At 38.8% G+C, this 19,458-nt stretch overlaps 1 protein-coding gene across 8 annotated transcripts in view; it reads right to left on the bottom strand.

The window, feature by feature from the left end:
• The window catches only part of RNF38 (ring finger protein 38), a 118,764-nt gene that overhangs the window by 65,261 nt on the left and 34,045 nt on the right, over nt 1–19,458 (bottom strand). For 4 of the 8 annotated variants that reach the window (XM_070375640.1, XM_070375641.1, XM_070375642.1 and 1 more), the window contains exon 2: nt 477–547. The exons of 1 other annotated variant lie outside the window; for it this stretch is intronic. In XM_070375640.1, coding sequence (XP_070231741.1) covers nt 477–547 — 71 coding nt within the window. Of the gene's footprint in view, nt 1–476; nt 548–3,189; nt 3,209–4,844; nt 4,862–19,458 lie in introns of those variants that run through there. 3 more of the 8 variants (XM_070375650.1, XM_070375646.1, XM_070375644.1) reach the window with 3 other exon arrangements.

Here is a 19,458-nt window from a genome sequence, read left to right as displayed (position 1 = left end):
CAATCCTCAACATTTAAATTGGGCTTTGGAAATGGAGTGAAAAAAAAAAAAGTAAGTATAAGAAGAAGCCATAATATAGTCAACTACAAAACAGACCAAACTGGAATGTCGAAGATATTTCAAAGTGGAAACACACACAAACTGCTGAGATAGTTATCAGTTTTGGAAACACCTGTTCGGATATTAAGATAATCCATCCAGGCTGTTCAGGAAAAGAGGAAGTGCAGTGACAGAGACAGGAATGGGGGTAAGGAAATGGAAGGGTTATCAGGAGTCCAGCCCCACTCCTGGAATTACCTGCAAGTTTTCTGGAGCAGTCTAACAACCCAGCAACAAACCAGAAAGGCCCTCTGTATCTCAACACTGTGCCTCCCAAGTCACACTCTCCTGCCGCTACATCCCGAGTTATGCAAGTGAGTTCAGTGATACAGGGCAGCATGCATTTTCACCATTGTAGACATCAACACGGACCTCACCTTGTCACTGTCATCATGACAAATGTGGTCGTGATGGATGGACTGGCACTGAAAAGAAGCACCAACACTACCTACAAGAGAAAGGGAGGAAAAGTTAAGATGCAATAATTCCTTACATTTAACCTGCTTTACCAATTACATGTGCCTTTATATCCATCATCCCATCTAATTCTCAACAATACTCGGAAATAGGCAGGATAGGGATTGTTATTCGTGCAGTTTGAGCAAAACAAAACACAGACAGGCTGACTTGCACAAAGGAGCAGTCAGTGAAATAGCAGGTCTGAAACCAGAACCCCATTATTCAAACTCTTAATTCACTACTTTCCACTACATTGAGTGGTTAGTTTTCTGAGTAAGGCCACCTAAATAAGCACAACAGCCTTCAATAAAGCAAACTTCTGTTTAGAAAAAAGAATACTGCTTTTTAGACTACATATACTTGCTTTAAGGAAAAAACCGACACTATAAATTCTCAGCATACAAGTAACACAATCTAATACACAATCACGCGATTATAAGTAGGTTTTTATTACTTTAAAATATATATATTTTTAATATACCCAACCATTTGTTAATTTGAAGAACTATCTCCTAGTAACTACTCTATGACAACAGTGACGTTTCTAACCGATAGGAAAACAAATGACCATGCAATAAATGACTGGAACAACTGATAAGCCATCTGAAAAAAGTTTTAGTTTCTACCTCACCATACAGAAAATGATGGCTCAAGATCTATGTAAAATCAATTTTAAAAGAAAATGCCGATTTAAAAAATAATCTTGGAGTAAGAAAAGCCTTCTGAAAGATGATACTGTATAAAATAAGAAGGCATTAAGTGAAAAAATCAGCAAGCATGACTGTGGACCAAAATGAGCAAAACCCCTTCTCCTTATATGTAAGAATTTAACCTTGGGTTAATCCTTGTGAACCTGATTAAGACAGCACGCCACCTATGTTATCTGGCAACACAGAAACTACCAAATTAGTAAACTGCATCTGGAGTGGAAGCAGACAGAGTGTAGGAAGCCATGTTCTTGAATTTCTGAGCGTGGTGATATGTAATTAATCAGGCATGTATGTCCCTGGCAAAAGACCCTAGAAACCATGCCCACGGAGTTCCCTGCACCACCCAACGTGGATCTTATCTCTTGGAGCCTTAGCTGTGAGAAGAGCACTTCAGAAAGAATGAACTGCTGCAAGGACTCCCACTGCCTTACAGTTTATCTAACAGACAAGTTACAGTTTCTGTCCTATATCCTTCTGAATAGTGTTGCCAAGTGAGACCTATGGTGGCTTTTCTGAATGTGCAAGTGTTTAGTTGAACCTAAGAAGATATCCCACCACCATTCCTGTGGACGTTACACTGATAGATACCATATTTTATAAAATTGACAATGTCATCATTTCAGATGTCCTAGTATTCCACATCCTTGAGAAAGAATGCTACCAACTAAACTCTGACACATTTTCTTAATACTAAAAATTTTTATTTTACACTTACTGAAATAACTCTTTAGACTTTAAAGATATCATAAAAGAAAATGAGAATGTAATTGGCAATAACAGAGAAAATTATTAAAACCTACAAAGGATAAAAAGTCTTAAGGGAATTCCCTCATGGCACAGTGGTTAGGACTCAGCACTTTCACTGCCAGGGGCCCAGGCTCAATCCCTTGTTGGGGATCTAAGATCCCACAAGCCCAGTATGGCCAAAAAAGTCCTCACTAGATAAATGGAACATAATTTCTTCAAATGTACAGATTCAATAATCCCAGTAATAGTGACATTCCTAACTTCCTAATATAAACCATTGCCTCCCATTTTATATGATACTGATTATAAAATACAAAGAGGATTAAAATAAGAAAACAAATTAACCTCAAACACAAGAATTAAAATTCTAAACATAGTTAAGCATATATATTAGAGCACACTGACTGCATATGTGATATAGTATGTCACCATGATCTACTCGCTTGTCTTAAGAAAAGCCTGATTCCTTAACTAATTTAACAAAATTTATCAACAAAGTATTAGCATAAGAACCAATCTTTAAAAGTTTGACCATATCAAAAGATGCTGAAAAAGCATTTGCAAATATTTATTATCAATTTCTGTTTTTCAGAAATAAACTTATTGGGGGTACGAGGGAGTCTCAAGAGGGAGGGGATATATATAGAGAGAGTTATGACTGATTTGCAATGTTGTACAGCAGACACCAACACAACATTGTAAAGAAATTATTCTCCAACTTAAAAAAAAGAAAGAAAGAAACATTAATAAGCTTAACAAGTTTTTGCCACTGGATGACAATTCTGGGAAGGATAAGGTGGAGAAGGTGCAGTTGCCAAAAAGGTACAATTATGGATAAGAATAATATAAACCATAGAGTTCCCACGGATACTAATAATAACAGTTAACATATTTAACATAGTCAACAACCATGATTTGGAAGGAAGAATATATATACACACAACAATATCCCCAAATACTAAAATCTCCTGGGAGAATGCTGCTCCTGCTGCTAAGTCACGTCAGTCGTGTCCGACTCTGTGTGACCCCATAGACGGTACCCAACAGGCTCCTCTGTCCCTGGGATCCTCCAGGCAAGAATACTAGAGTGGGTTGCCATTTCCTTCTCCAATGCATGAAAGTGAAGTTGCTCAGTCATGTCCGACTCTTAGCGACCCCATGGACTGCAGCCTACCATGCTCCTCCATCCATGAGATTCTCCAGGCAAGAGTACTGGAGTGGGTTGCCATTGCCTTCTCTGGGGAGAATACAGAATGACAAATTTAGTCACAACAAACTATTCTGTCAAAGATTTGGTAAATGTGTCTCCACAAGTTGGTAACAATTATACTTTCTGTCTCCTATTATTCTAATACCATGTAATACTAAAATTAGACTGGTGAAAAGAATCCTAAGAACTGATGAAATATAAGCATACATTAGATACCTTTCAATGAGGTACCAAAACAGACATTTATCTTATCCTTATGCAAAACCCTTGTATTTAAGGTATAATGTTATGTGTGTTTCTGCTGGACACAATCTAAGAAGAATTAAACTGTGCTGGAAATAGTTCACATAATACCATCTAACAACTGTTGGGGAGACCACCATTTGGGACCATTGTCAAAAAGTTGGACTCCACGAACCTGGAAAAATGAAGGTTGAGATACCTAATTTAGCAACTTAAAAACCTCCTCGAAAAGAGAGCATTAAAAGTAAATGAACAGACATCCACATACCAAAGGGAAAAAAAAAGAACCTAGACACTGACCATATTTTTCACAAAATGGATCACAGACCTAAATGTAAAACACAAAAAGTCTAAGACTTCTAGAAGGTTAACAGCTGACCCTACTCTTTCGTGAAACCCTTTCTTCACTTGGCCTCAGGAAAGCTTCCTACATCACTGACTGTGTTCCCTTTGCTCAATTCTCATCTCCCCAATTTATAAAGGTTGGAATGTCCCAAGGGTAAATCCTCAGACTTCTCTTTTCTATCTATATTCACTCCTTTAGTGATCCCAACTAGTCCCATGGCTGATGACACCAAAATTTTAATTTCCAAGCCCCAGCTCTCCCACCTCCCACCCCAAGGAAATCCAGATTTCTATATCCTGCTACCTACTTGATATCACTTAGATATCTAAGCATCATCTCAAACATAACATGTCCAAAATTGAGCTCTTGATCTTGTCCTCTAAACCTACCTCCAGTTTCAGTACACAGCATAACTATTCACCAGCATCTCTGGTCAAAACCCCGGGCATCTTCCTCAACTCCTCTCTTTAATTCACATCCCACATTTGATGATCTGGCAAATCCTGTTGGTCCCATTTCAAAAATATGCCTGAAATATAACTACTCGGCATCATTCACTGCTGCTACCTAAGCCAATACCTGGACTAATGTGATAGTTTCCTAACTAGTCTCCTTAGTTCTACTTTTCCCCATGAACTTTCCCTACTGCCTCCCAAGTCTGTTCTCCATGTTGTAGCATGAATGATGCTTTTCAAGGTTCAGATGGATTATGTCACTCCTCCTCTGAAACCCTTGGTTACTTCTCCCACTTAAAATAAAATCCAAAGTCCTTACTCCTTGGTCTACAAGGTCTCACATGACCTGGGTACCCTAGACCTTTCTGATCATATCTCCTACTGCTTTTTCTTTCCTAAAAGGGAGCTAAAAACACAATAAACACCTGCAGCAAATTATCATGCTAGTATGCTATATACTTGAAACACTGTCAATCAACACCACTATATACTTAAAACATTGTCAAACAAGACCATTAACAGTTCTTTATATGCAGTAATATTGTCTCCTAATGCCAGGCTCATCTAGAACTCACATCTCCTTTGCTGTCATGTAGCATGGTTTTCCAAATGTCATCTTCTCTCAAGGATAGTTGGAATGTAACTGAAACTCTTCAGCACATTGCTTTGAAGAGAAAAATGTTGTATTAAGTTTGTGAAACAAACATATAATCTTCTTAAATAAACATCAGCAGAAAAAACATTGAGATACATGCAAATTCCTTGAAATCTGAGTATAAAAAAAGAAGAGGCATTAAACCACAAAACTGAACTGCAGAGGCCTGGGCAAAATGTGCACAACTCTTTAAAAATGTTTAGGAATCTTTAAGCTGTCATGAGAATGCTGCATTTTGAACACTGTTAGAATTATTCCTCAATGCACTGTAGTGGTAGTGTGTTAATCTAGCAGTATGAAGTGGGCCTCTCTTAAGCATTTCCTGGACTCAATAGCTAGCAGTTGTCACCTTATAAACAAAGATTTCTGTGTTTTTGTTTGTTTCCCATACTGCACAGCTTGCAGGATCCTGGTTCCCTGACCAGGGATTAAACCTGGGCCGTTGGCGGTAAGAGCGCAGAATCCTAACCACTGGATCGCCAAGGAATTTCCAAAGATTTAGGGGTTTAAAAGTGAAGCTTTTGAGCTACAAAAGTGGACAATGGCAAGGGCAACAGCACCAACCAAAGCACCACCTGGTTTCTGAGTCCTGTCCTACAGGACCAAAAGCAGCAGCTCCCACTGGCCAAAGTTTTATCAGTTTAAGTATTGAAAAAAAACCACAAAAATAGAAAAGACTGTAACTAACCCAAACACTTCATATTCATGAAAATCTAGGAGTTCCTGAATAGTAACTTTTTAAAAAGCATGCATTTATCCCACCTTTTAGAGTAAATGAACAGCCCTAGTTCTATATTATAGAAGAGTACCAGCACATAAAGAAGGAATTTCAGAATTAGAAAACATCATTTTGCACAAAACGGTTGATTCAGGCAAGGGTCACCAAGGGCTAAAATCGTTATGTGAATGGCTGATGGGAGTCTGTAAACTGCCAAAGAAACACTATCTGTCATTGCAGGGAGAACCTAAGGACATCATAAAGAGATAAAACCCTATCATCTTAATCCAACTGCCCATCTTAGCATCATTAACAGTGGGCCAACCAGATGTGACTTCTGATGTGATACACTGTGAAATTCAGACATCACCTCTGCTTGGTAATCAAGCAAAAAATACTTTCCTTGGCTCCATCAAACTATTGGATGTGATTGCCAGTTTACAGGAAACACAGGGGATAGACATCACAGGAAGCAATCAGCTCATCCAAAAGTTGGTTCTGCAGGAGTTCTCAGTAAGTCAGTGTTATTATTATTCTAAAAGGAAAAAGAAAAGATAGGAACTGTGCTAGATTAAAAGAAATGAAAGGAAATAATCAGATACACTATGCATACCAGACTGCACATTAGTTTAAATAAACCAGTTAAAAACGTATTTTGGAGATAATTGGAAAAATCTGAATATAGTAAAATTAGATGAGATGAAAATTTACTGAAATAAAAATGTTTAAAACAAGCAGAGTAAAGAAGAATATGAATAGTATGATTTCATGGTGGTTAAACAAATACATGCATACACAGATATGTGAAGGAAACATTCAGAAGAATATACACTATGATATAACAGTGATAATCCTTGGGTGACAGGAGGAAATTTTTCTTATCTTTGTTCATCCATATATTCTGATTTTCCATGATATGTTAAAAAGGGGGGCCTAGCATCAAGTATCCCTAAGAATATTAGGCCAAATAGAACAAGCAAACTCAAAAAAAAAAAAAAGATGGAATTCTCTGGCGGTCAGTGGTTAGGACTCTGCACTTCCACTTCAGGAGACACAGGTTGGATCCCTGGTTGGGAAGCTAAGCTCCCACAAGCCACACAGTGCAGCCACACGGTATAGGGGGCTCCAACAGCACCCCATGACTATAAGCAGGATTCTTGAGTTGAACTATCCTTTACCTTCTCTCTCCTTTGAGACCCTGTCTACAAAATGATCTTGGTGGCAACTGGTGCATCTCTCCTAAGATGCAACTGTTAGTCTACGTGTAGGCAGGGATATTTTTACTCTACTCATTTTGTTATTAAGCTCTAGTCCAAATCCATAATGACTTCTGACAAAAGTACCTTTGAGAAAGCAGCTGAGACCAACCTACAAGCACCTGCCTGCCTCATTCATAAAACTCCTCAAAGGTGATGTCTCTCTAACATACCAAAAACTAGGAGTACAGACATAGAATCAATGACCTGGCCTGGCTTGAGGCCAACAGTGGGCAGGTAAGGACTGAACCTCATGTTTCAGTGATCTAACCAGGGCTTTTTATACAACATTTAAGTACACAAAGGCTTCCCTGGTGGCTCAGCTGGTAAAGAATCCGCCCGCAATGCGGGAGACCTGGGTTCAACCCCTGGAGAAGGAAAAGGCTACCCACTCCAGTATTCTGACCTGGAGAACTCCATGGACTATACAGTCCATGGGGTCACAAAAAGTCGGACACGACTAACTTTCACTTCATTTAAGTACACAAGGTGATGATCAAGGCTTGGAACAGTTATTTCCTATATATCCCAAGGATGTCAAGTGATTAACTTAGGTCAGAAGTGGGCTATGATGGAAGTCATGTCCTGACACAATCTCCTTGATAATTCTTAGACAGGATAGCAAGGCAGAATTCATTCTTTGATTGTGGCAGATGGATTTGTAAGTTCTCACAAGGAGGCAGTAAAATTTAGATAAAAGATGAAAGGTCTTACATAGCTTCTATATTCTTTAGGACACTGGTACAGGCCCTTCACATAGTTGGTATTCTGTACAAGTTAATTATTCTGAAACTTGGTCCTGTTTTCTGAGGTATTAACAACCCTTCCAAATCAGTCTTTTGAAAACTTAATTAGCCTACCAACCACCACAATCCAAATAATGGGCATAGATTACTAAAAAGCATTTGAACTCAATAAAAACAAAAAACAACACCTTAAGCTACGTCTTGTTCACTCTATATACTGAGAGAGACAGGTAGACTTTATAAAAGCCAGCCCCAGCACCTTGCCTGTACTTACTGTCACTGTAATTACTGTCTAAAAGATACTCTCAGCACTTGAGTCTGATTTTTTGGGTCTGCTCCCATACACTGTTTTTTTAGGGCTCTTTTCCTTTGACTCTGGCAGAAGAGTAAAAGTGACTGATTTTATAGTAGGACAGGAAAACATATTGAGCCGTATCCAGTCCTTGGCCTGGAGACTGCTACACTCTAGAGCATGGTCTTGCTGGGTTTTAGTCATATCACTTGCAGTAGCCTTCACAACTGGTACTGGGAAACCAGAGTCTATAGCACAGCTGCAAAGAAAAGTGTCACAAAGGTTCCAGGTTTTAACAACCAACTAATAACTTTCAAAAGATATCTGCTCCAAAGATTTAGTATCACCCAGTTGTTAAAATCCAACTTTACTTACTCATCTATCCTTAATGTTTCAAGTTTTCTCCAAATGAACTTGGAGAACAGACTGCACTATTTTTAGGAAACTTATTTAAAACTTACTAGACAGGGCTTCTCTGGTGACTCAGTGGTAAAGAATTCACTTGCCAATGCAGGAGATATGGGTTCAATCCCTGACCCAGGAAGATCCCACATGCCACACAGAGCAGTTAAGCCCCGGCACCACAACTATCAAGCCTGTGCTCTAGCACCCAGGAACCGCAACTACTGAAGCCTGCGTGCCCTAGAGCCTGTGCTCTACAGCAAGAGAAGCCACTGCAATGAGAAGCCCATGCACTGAAACCAGAGAACAGCCCTCACTCACTGAACTAGAGAATAAGCCTGAGCAGCAACGAAGACTCAGCACAGTCAAAAAGAAATACAAAAATAAAAAAGAACAAAAGACCACCAAAACAGAAAAAAAAACTGATTAGGCAAACTCTATTAATTAATACACTTTTAAGACATTATTAATGTAAATTGTGTGCTTGCTAAGTGGCTTCAGTCATGTCTGATTCTTTGCAACCCTATGGACTGTAGCCCGCCAGGCTCCTCTGTCCATGGGACTCTCCAGGCAAGAAAACTGGAGTGGGTTGCCATGCCTTCCTCCAGGGAATCTTCCCTACCTAGGGATGGGACCCACATCTCTTACGTCTCCTGCACTGGCAGGCAGGCTCTTTACCACTCGTGTCATCTGGGAAGCCCAGGTAATGTAAGGTAAATTTTGATAAGTAACATGTGAGGAAAAAGCCAGTTTTACTCTTTAAGTGACTCACTCAGTTGCTTAATTACTTTTACAATAAGATCTTAATGATACTTCTAGCTACCAAGAGCAGAAAACTCAATTTCAGAGTTCCAGGATATTTTGTTTTGAACAATTTTGTTGAGATATAATTTACATACCATACAATTAATCTATTTAAAGTGTAAAGTTGGTTGTTTTTTTTTTTTTTTGGCTGTACCACATGACATGCAGGATCTTTTTTATAAAAACACTTATTTGACTGTGTCAGATTTTAGTTGCAGCATGCAGGTCTTTTGTTGTAGTGCCTGGATTCTCTAGTTGTGGCCGGAGGGTTCATTTGCTCCACTGCATGTGGGATCTTAGTTCTTTGACCAGGGTTCGAACCCACTTACCCTGCATTTCAAGGCAACTTCTTAACCACTGAACCCATCTTAGTTTCCAACCAGGGATCGAACCGCAGGCCCCTACAGTGGAAGTCCCAAAGGTTGTGTTTTTTTAAGTATATTCACAAAGTTGTACAACCATCATCACAATCAATTTTAGAACATTTTCATTACTGTAAAAAGAAACCTAAGGCCATTACACCTCATTTTTCCCTTCCATGAGCCCCTGACAATCACCAGTCTAACTTGTGTATGTGCCTATTCTGGATACTTCATATAAATGAAATCATAAAATGTGGCTTTTGTACAATAACTGACTTCTTTCACTTAGCTTACTGTTCCTTTGCAAGGTTCACCCATGTTATAACATGTATCAATTCATTTCCTTTTTATGACAAAATAATACTCCAGTGTGTGGATAACCATTCATCAACTGATGGACATTTGGGTTGTTTGCACTTCAGTACCTTTGTCAATAGTGCTGTTATGACATTCCTTTTTGCATTGGCGTTTGTTTTACTTCTCTTGAGTGGAACTGTTGGGTCACACGGACCTCTTCTCAGCCTTTTAAGGAACTGTTTTCCAAAGTGGCTACATCATTATACGTTTCTATTGAATAGAATGAACTTTGGGGTCAGACCTAGATAGTTTAGTCATCTACTGAATACGTGATCTAAGGCAAGTCATTCAACATTTTACATGCCTTCCTCAGCTCTAAAGTGGGAATAGTTATATCTACTTACATCTACTTCCGAGTTGTTCTGAGGATTATTATTAAGCTTAAATATATGAAAATGCTCACAGCACAGTGCCTGGCACATAGTAATTCAAGAAACGGTGCTATGAATAACACTTCTCTTCAAACCAAGGCTGCTGATGTGCCTGTCAAACACTGCCTAACTCCTTAATTTTTCACTAGAACTCTTCGATTGCACTGATCATACTGTCATTTTTTGGTTACATGTCTCTCCAACCAGACCATAAGATCCTCAATTTATCTTTTCGTATTCTAGCATGGAGCACAATTCCTGGCTCATGGCAAGCACTAAGTAAACCCAGAAACAAAGTTAGGTAGAAATGAAATAAAAGAGTGAAAGACAGGGTGGTAAGAATAGACGGGGAGAGAAAGGAAAGGAAGCCTTCCTGAATCATCATCCTTTCTCCCACACAAGCTGCTCAGGCCTCATAATACATTTTGTATGTAACAGTTAAATGCATATAAATTCAATTTCTCTTCTGGATTATATTTTCTTTGGAGTCAAGAGACTGAGACTTATTCATCTTTATAACCTCTGTAGAACCTAATGCCAAGTTTTGGTCATAGAAAGCCCTACTATAAAAGTTTACTGAATACAAAGACTTTGCACAATTGATTAGCTCTGATTTTATCCCTAACAAAGGATCCATCAAGTGAGGGAAGGAGTATGCTTCAATTGAATAGATGCAACAAGATACAAGCTGAAGGATGTACCCTTACTTCTAGCCCTCAAAGGCTGTAATTCTTGAATAATCCATTTTAAAGCGAGCCCTGAGCATCTGCTGAGTGCCTACTCGGTAGCAGACACCCATGTGTTAAGACACAGCAAAAAACTCCCTTGCTCTATGGAGTTTACAGCTCAGCAGACAGCATTTGCCTTCTATCCTGAAGGTTCTAATCTCATTCATACTCCAGAAGTTTCATTTCTGCAATTGCTTTATTCATTCAATAAATATTTATCAAACCCCACTGTGTCAGGTCTATTCTAGGTACTAGTGACATGTCCCTGGTGGCTCAGACGGTAAAGCGTCTGTCTACAATCTGGGAGACCCGGGTTCGATCCTTGGGTAGAGAAGATCCCCTGGAGAAGGAAATGGCAATCCACTCCAGTAGTACTGTCTGGAAAATCCCATGGACAGAGGAGCCTGGTAGGCTACAGTCCATGGGGTCGCAAAGAGTTGGACACAACTGAGCCACTTCACTTCACTTCACTTTACTTCAGTGACATGGTATATATAAAAAAAGGTCTCTCTCTGCCTTTCATTTATCTTATATTTTAACGAATTCTATAAAGGCACATTTCCCAGTCAATTCTGTGAAATGTCATCTTGTAAATGTAAGCTTAGTCATGTATTTAAGTTTAAAAAATAAAAAAAGAATGAAGTGGTTTATGATGAAAATAGAACTCTACTACCAACCCCACCCAGTCTCTAGTCTCCCTTCCCAGAGGCAAGCGTGATCAAATCTCTTAGGCATTCCTTCCAGTACTGACCTCAATTTTCCTACATAATATGCATATATGACTATTGCTTAGCTATCAAATTTTATGTTATTTATAGGGCTTCCTTGTCGGACACGACTGAGCGATTGAACTGAACTGGTGGCTCAGACAGTAAAGAATATGCCTGCAGTGTAGGAGACCTGGGTTCAATCATAGGGTCAGGAAGAGGCCCTGTGGAAGGAAATGGCAACCCACTCCAGTATACTTGTCTGGACAGTTCCATGGACAGGGGAGCCGAGAGGACTACAGTCCATGGGGTCATAAAGAGCTGGACACAACTGAGCAACGAACACTTTCACTATTCAATTTCGGTCATACTACTATCAGACAACTAAACTCTTCCATTCCTCCTGTTCCACTCCCTATCTCATCCAGTCCTCCAACACAATTATGTCACATTTTGTGTTTGGATCAAAATGATAAGTCATAGAAATTTCAGAAATAAGTAAGCTCTCCTAAGGAGAGTAGAGTTTTCTAGGCAACAAATATAACCTAGTTTCTTGCTAGGTTTCTGTTTTCTCTTACATACTGGGGCTTATAGGTTTTTAGTTCTTAAAAAATACCACGTGTTTCAGAAATAGACTCACAGACACAGAGAACAGACATGCCAAGGTGGAAAGGGGTGGGAAAGGGATGAGCTAGGAGTTTGGGGTTAGTAGATGCGAACTTTAATACAGAGAATGGACAAACAACAAGGGCCTACTGTTAAGCACAGAGAACTATATCCAATCTCCCGGGACAAACCATAATGGAAAAGAATATACAAAAGAATGTATATATGTGTATAAGTGAGTCACTTTGCTATACAGTAGAAATTAGCCCAACATTGTAAATCAACTAAAATTTTAAAAACTTCTCTGAATTGCCTTTAAAAAAAAAAAAAACTGTTTCAAATCACAAACCAACTCATTTAAATATTAAGCTTCCCATATAATGCTGTCAGCTCCTAATGCAAAAGACAGCCTTCTGTGTGTATATTCATAATTGTATAATAACATTTTACAGATGAATCTTTCACTAAAATTAGTCTCCCTTTTATTGCTCCCGAGTGAGTGGTAGCAGGGTGTTCTGTTTTTATGAGGAAGGTACCAAAATGTTAAGAGTGAGTAGAAAAGTAAAAACCTGGGTTAAGTTCATTGTAAAGTATCTGGGGATGCACCAAACGATCTCCATGGGAAGGCTGACATTAAACTGGTAATCCAAATGAAAAGAGTGCTCAATTCAGTTTGGAAAGAGTTAAACCACTCAGCAACTTTTCTAAAAGATGACTGCCCATTATTAAAATAGTAATGATAGATAAAAAATCATCTTAGATTCATTTACATCCATTTTTTTTCTTCTATAATGTGTGGGAAATATTCTAATTTACAGAAGCATAATCAATAGCAGGAAAAGACACAGTAAGATTAGCACTAAAGAATGGGAACATAAGAATAAATATTATAAAAATGAATAGCCATCCATCTTTCAGCCTTGCCATGGCAACCTGGGTCACTAATCTTTGAAGTTTGTTTCCTGACTTGCTAGTTGTGAGAGAAAGCAGTTTCTACCACCAGAGGAGCAAAAAGTCAGGCTCTTCCTCTTCCCTTTTTGCTGCCCCTACACAGATGAACATTGAAGGAGCAAATAGGATAGGAGTGGCTACTTCAAAGGCCACTCAGGCTGCAGTGGCACGTGCGCAGCCCTTCCCTCCCTCTCCTGGCATTTCAGCTGAGTAAGGCAAGAAGAATGAGAGAATTCACCTGTCAATCCTACTATCCAAGATGCCATTTCTCACCCAGTATCAGATGGGTCATATATGTTACTGAGACCAAATATAAATGCCAGTACATAAAACCAACTCAGAGGAAAATCTACCTAAACTTGGGTCAGTTACTGTTGTTATCACTCCTAAAATTATTCACACATCCTTGGTTATAAAATGTTTATCTTCCATCTGGGTAACTAAACTTTTCCACTCGAATTCAAAGCTTTCTAAGGGCAACAACCTAAAAAATAGTGTCCACTTTTTAATTAATGCTGTCAGACTGAGCTTGGTGCTGGAAGGAGGGTAAAAGCAGCAAAAACATGGGTCCTATCTTCAGTCAACTTTCAACCTACGAAGGGAAAACAAAGCCTAAAATAGCTTGACAAGATGGTTAACTTCAGACCTTAAGTGCAAAGGCAATCCAGTGAGTGTTTTTTTTAAAAACAGATGTTCAAAGTAGTCCAGGATTCTCAATTAGATTCACTGCTCTAAACCAAGTATTCAAGATTCCTCTCGCCATACTTCACCCCAACACACTTACAAGCAGGAAGAGTTTCAAGACAGTCAATACAGTACAGTACAGTCCAGAGCTTTCATTCGGCTAGGGCAAAGACCTAGGGAAAGCACGATCATTCCCGGATACATTTACTTCCACAAAGTCAGAGGTAGGGAGGTGGGGAAACTGTCAATGCCATTCCTAACTGGAAGGAAAAAAGTTCTCTCTATTCAACTGGCTAGGTATGAGGCCTGACATCTTCCCCTGCTTGGGGAGAGATGCCCTCTCTTGCTCTCTTAGTATGATAATTATTAGAGCAACAGTAATTAGCAATGTTGAGCATCTCTGGGGAAGGGCAAAGCAATACACAAGGTAAAAGGTTTCATAATGCAGAAATCAGAAGCTTAAGAATTATTATTAGGTGCATGGGTCTTTTAGAATTTTTAAATTATAGTTTTGTCTGGATATATGCTCAGGAGTGGAACTGCTGGATCACATGGTAATTCTATTTTTAGTTTTCTGAGGAACCTCCATACTGTTTTCCTGAGTGGCTGCACCAACTTACATTCCCACTAACAGGAGGGGGAACTGTGGGGTCCCCTTTTCTCCACATCCTCTCCAGCATTTGTTATTTATAGACTTTAATGATGGCCATTCTGACTGGTGTGAGGTGGCACCTCATTCTGACCATATAGTTGTTATTTACTTATTTATTATTGAAGGATAACTGCTTTACAGAGTTTTGCTGTTTCTGTCAAACCTCAACATGAATCAGCCATAGGTATAGTAAGGACCCTGATGCTGGGAGAGATTGACGGCAGGAGGAGAAGGGGGGCGACAGAGGATGAGATGGTTGGATGGCATCATTAACTCATGATGGACATGAGTTTGAGCAAACTCCGGGAGATAGTGAAGGACACGAAAGCAAGGCGTGCTACAATCCATGGGGTCGCAAAGAGTCAGACATGACTGAGCGAATGAACAATAATTAGTGATGCTGAGCATCTTTTCATGTGCCTATCGGCCATGTGTCTTTCCTGTTTGGAGAAATGTCTACTTACGTCTTCTGCTCATCCCTTCATTCACAGCAGCACTATTCACAATAGCCAAGACATAGAAACAACTTAAATGTCCATCAACAGATGAATGGATACAGAAGATACGGTACATCTATACAATGAAATACTACTCAGCCATAATAAAAGAACAAAATAATGCCATTTGCAGCAACATGGATGCAACTACAGTTTATCAGACTAATAAGAAATATCTTATTTCTGAAATAAGTCAGAAAGAGAAAGACAAATACCATATGATATCTTACATGTGGAATCTAAGCTATGACACAAATGAACCTATCTATGAAACAGAAATGGAATCACAGACATGAAGACTCGTAGTTGCCAAGGGGGAGGGACTTGGGGAAGGGATGGAGTGGGAGGTTGAGGTTAGCAGATGTGAGCTTTTATGTCTAGAAAGAATCAACAATAAAGTCCTACTGTATAGCACAGAGAACTATATTCAATATTCTATCATAAACCATAATGGAAGAGAATTTCAAAAACAGAATGTATATATAACTGAATCACTTTGCTGTACAGTAGTAATTAACACAGCATTGTAAATCAACTATACTTGAATTAAAAAAAAATGATTACTACACATTTCTCTCAGTCTTGAATACTGCTACACAGTACACTGTTATTCTCTAACCCACAAAGTGAAAGAAACAGATATAATGAGTCACAAGGGTCACTTCATATTGCCATATTTCAAATCTATGCAGAATAGAGCCATGCATGAAAAGCAACAGAGAGGAAAACTACAAATAAACAAGAAATGAATTTTAAATTAGAACACAAAAATTACATTCAAGCTAATTCTAACATCAGCACTGGTGGAAAAAAACTTTTTTACTTGCTAATACAGTCTTAGAAATGAAAAGTGGAAAAGAAGCAAAGTTTTGTGATAGGACAGGCTTGGGTTTTAACCCCTGTTCTTCCATTCATGGACCATGAGACTTTGGCCAAGTGAGCTTTAATTTTTTTCCTTATCTGGAAATGGGTGTAACACCTGTGATATAGGTTATTGCAAAGTTTATATGATGTATGTAGAAAACTTCACATTGTCTGGCACTAAATAGTTAGTAAGTGGTTATTCTTAAAACATGTCAAAGAAGACCTCCAGAAACTGGCATAGCCTGTAACTGGGAAAATCTTGCCAGCATTCATCAATATGAAAGTGGTTAAATAAATCATTGCTATTCTTTCCTATGATCTACTTATTATACAGACCTCATGAAAGTTACTGACACAGAAAGACCACAAATATACATAAAGTGAAAAAAAGCAAGGTGCAAAATAATAAATATAAAAAGGTCCCATTTATCCAGGAATATATACTAACTGTTAACAGTAATTATTCATGAAAAGGATAATGGGACTGGGGGTATTTACATATTTTATATTGTCTGCATCTTCAAGCACTACTCGCATAACTGAAAACCAATAACAAAAGAGAAAAAAGTATTACCTGTATAATTAAAATAAAAAATTACTCACACAAAGCACCCCAGATACTGATTTAACCTTTCTATCCAAAACACTGTCTTCCTAAAGTAGCTCATGGTCTGACAGTCCTGAAAATCCCACAGACAGACTTATTTTAGGTTTCATCTGCCAGCCAATCTAATACAGCCAAGGCAAAGCTGGGCATGGCCCCTGTAACCACAACAGTGGCTAGGAAGTAGGGGAATGGGGTGCTGGAGTGGGTAGAGGAGAATGAGGTAGAAGAAATAATGAGAAACAAAAAGCTCAGTGGAAAAGGAGCACCCTTCTCTATTTCATACTGTACTGCTGAGGTTACAAAATGGTCTTTGCCCACACTGGTAGGCACCTATTGTGACCTCAGCCATCTATATATGCCATACAGCCAACCTCTCCGTGAATGTCAGCTGCTAAGTAAGGATGTAATTTATGTAATTTCATTTAGCAGGCTTTTTACCTGTTCAGGGTTACTCTGCCAAATCTTTCTTAATATTGAATTATATCACCTTGGACAGATTCCAAAACTATTTTTCTCATCTCATTTTATTTTGCCAGACACTACAAACAGTCCAACACACATTAATAAAAACATCCCTCAGTAAAAAAAAAAAAGTACACCTACTTCAAAAAGGCTTGCTTTGGGAAGTTAATTCTAACACTAAAAGATGACTCCAAATCCATCTAAATCAGCTTGTGAAGCAGCCTTCTGTTCAAAGAAATCACAGCTACTTAAGGAATGACTATCTTCAAGAAAGATTATTTCCCAGTATATTAAATCATTTGTGCTTCCAAAATGATTACAGTGAACATTACGTGTTACCACTGAATGTTAACCAGCTCTTAGATACTAATGATAATATATTCTTTTATGTATTATATTATATTGAAACATCAATTCAAAAAATTCTTTCCTAATGTGTCACTTTAACATTATCATTCCCCTACACAGGATCCATCAACTGCTTTCTGCTACTTATAAGATTAAAAAGTCAAATTTCTCAATCAGGCATTCAAAGTCCTATACAATCTGTCCTGGCCAATCATCATTACCAACATCTTCCAAAGCCTTTTGCTCTAGCCAGCTATCAACTTCCTGTTCTTTGAACTCACCTTTATCTCCCTGCATTTTCTCAAGTCAACACACTTCCAAAATCCTACCTGAGGGCTTCCCTAGTAGCTCAGTAGTAAAGAATGTGCCTGCCAATACAGGAGACATGGGTTTGATCCCTGATACAGGAAGATCCCACATGCTGCGGGACAACTAAGCCCGTGCACCGCAACTATTGAGCCTGTGCTCTAGAGCCCAGGAACCGCAACTACGGAAGGCCCTGTGCTCTAGAGCCCATGCTCCACAAGAGAAGCCACCTACTGAGAAGCCCGCACACCACCACTAGAGAGTAGCCCTCGCTCACTGCAACTCGAGAAGAGCCTGCACAGCCAAAAATAAATAAATAAAATGATAAAACAAAAACAACAAAACCCTACCTGAATTCTGCTATCTCCCAATACTCAACTCAAACCTCAAAAAAGCTAGAATCATGTTCCCTAAGAACATTTTAGCAATTGTTACCACAGTGGTTTAGGGGATCATTAAATAAAATCCCTTCCTCCCAGCTACCTATCCTACCCACTTCTGGAATAATTAAGAAATAAGACAGAAAAGCCAAACAGATGGAGATCAAACTGTCAGTTTTATTACAGGTAAAGCCCATGTTTTAAAATGTAACTTAAAGGCATAGCAACAATGTCTTCCTAAAACTTCACTACAGAATCGAACTAATTTACTGGCTCCATCACAGTCATAGTCAGAAAACCACAGGTTTCCCCACAGGGAGGTCTGTTTATGGAAAAGTTAGAGGAACAGGCTACTGGTGGCTGGCTATTCAGCAAAGGGAAGAAGAGAGAGAATGAGAGGTAGGCCTGACTAGTTCCTTGCCCACATTCTCTAATAAGATCAGCTACTCCTCCCCAGAAAAAGACACACCAAGGGAATTACATGGAGTGGTATACCTCTGCAGAGAAACATGAGTCTAGGCTGAAAGAGACTTCAACCCTTCAAAAAACTGCCTATATAACTTTATCAGCAATTTATCAAACAAAGACCTATGCCACTTCTTCTGTAGATGCCTTAAAATGTTATTTTTATGTAAGACTTTTACTGTGTTTACATACTATGTTTATCATCTCCAAGTAGATTTTAAGCTCCTAGAGGGCAGCATGTTAAATGGATTGTCCACAGGCATAGAGGCAGTAAGATTCAGAGTGAGGAGAGCAACACTGTGAGCCAGATGACAAAATCCCTCGTGAATTGAGGGGAGTGGGATGAGAGGAATGTCGGTGCCAGGAGTTTTAGTGGATTATCACAAAGAGGAGTAAAGGACAGTGTGGTATAAACCTCAAAGATAGGTTTTTACATGAAGGTGGTAGAGCAAAGGTATGAAAGTTACAAGAGTAAGAAAACGACAATGCTACTATATACATACATTAAAAAAGTAAAAGCAAAGCAGCTCAATTTTTGTATCATTTTTATGCATAGTAAAACATCCACCCAGTTGTTGGGACACAGAACTCTTGAATGGCAATTAGGAATCACTACAAGCAGATAAAAGGTTTCAATTAATATATAGAACTGGAAAATTATTTCAAGCTATCAAACCTTATAGACCTGAAAACAACAAAAATAACGTGATTAAAACGCAAAGAAGAAATGAACTCAAACACTGAAAAGCAGGCACAAACTGAATTGAACTGAAAAACCACAGACACGTGTACCCCAATGTTCATCGCAGCACTGTTTATAATAGCCAGGACATGGAAGCAACCTAGATGTGCATCAGCAGATGAATGGATAAGAAAGCTGTGGTACATATACACAATGGAGTATTACTCAGCCATTAAAAAGAATACATTTGAATCAGTTCTAATGAGGTGGATGAAACTGGAGCCTAT

This window comes from Bos mutus, chromosome 8 (assembly GCF_027580195.1).
Source record: "Bos mutus isolate GX-2022 chromosome 8, NWIPB_WYAK_1.1, whole genome shotgun sequence".
In the NCBI taxonomy this organism is placed as follows: Eukaryota; Metazoa; Chordata; class Mammalia; order Artiodactyla; family Bovidae; genus Bos; species Bos mutus.
This window is presented reverse-complemented; position numbering and strand designations above follow the sequence as displayed.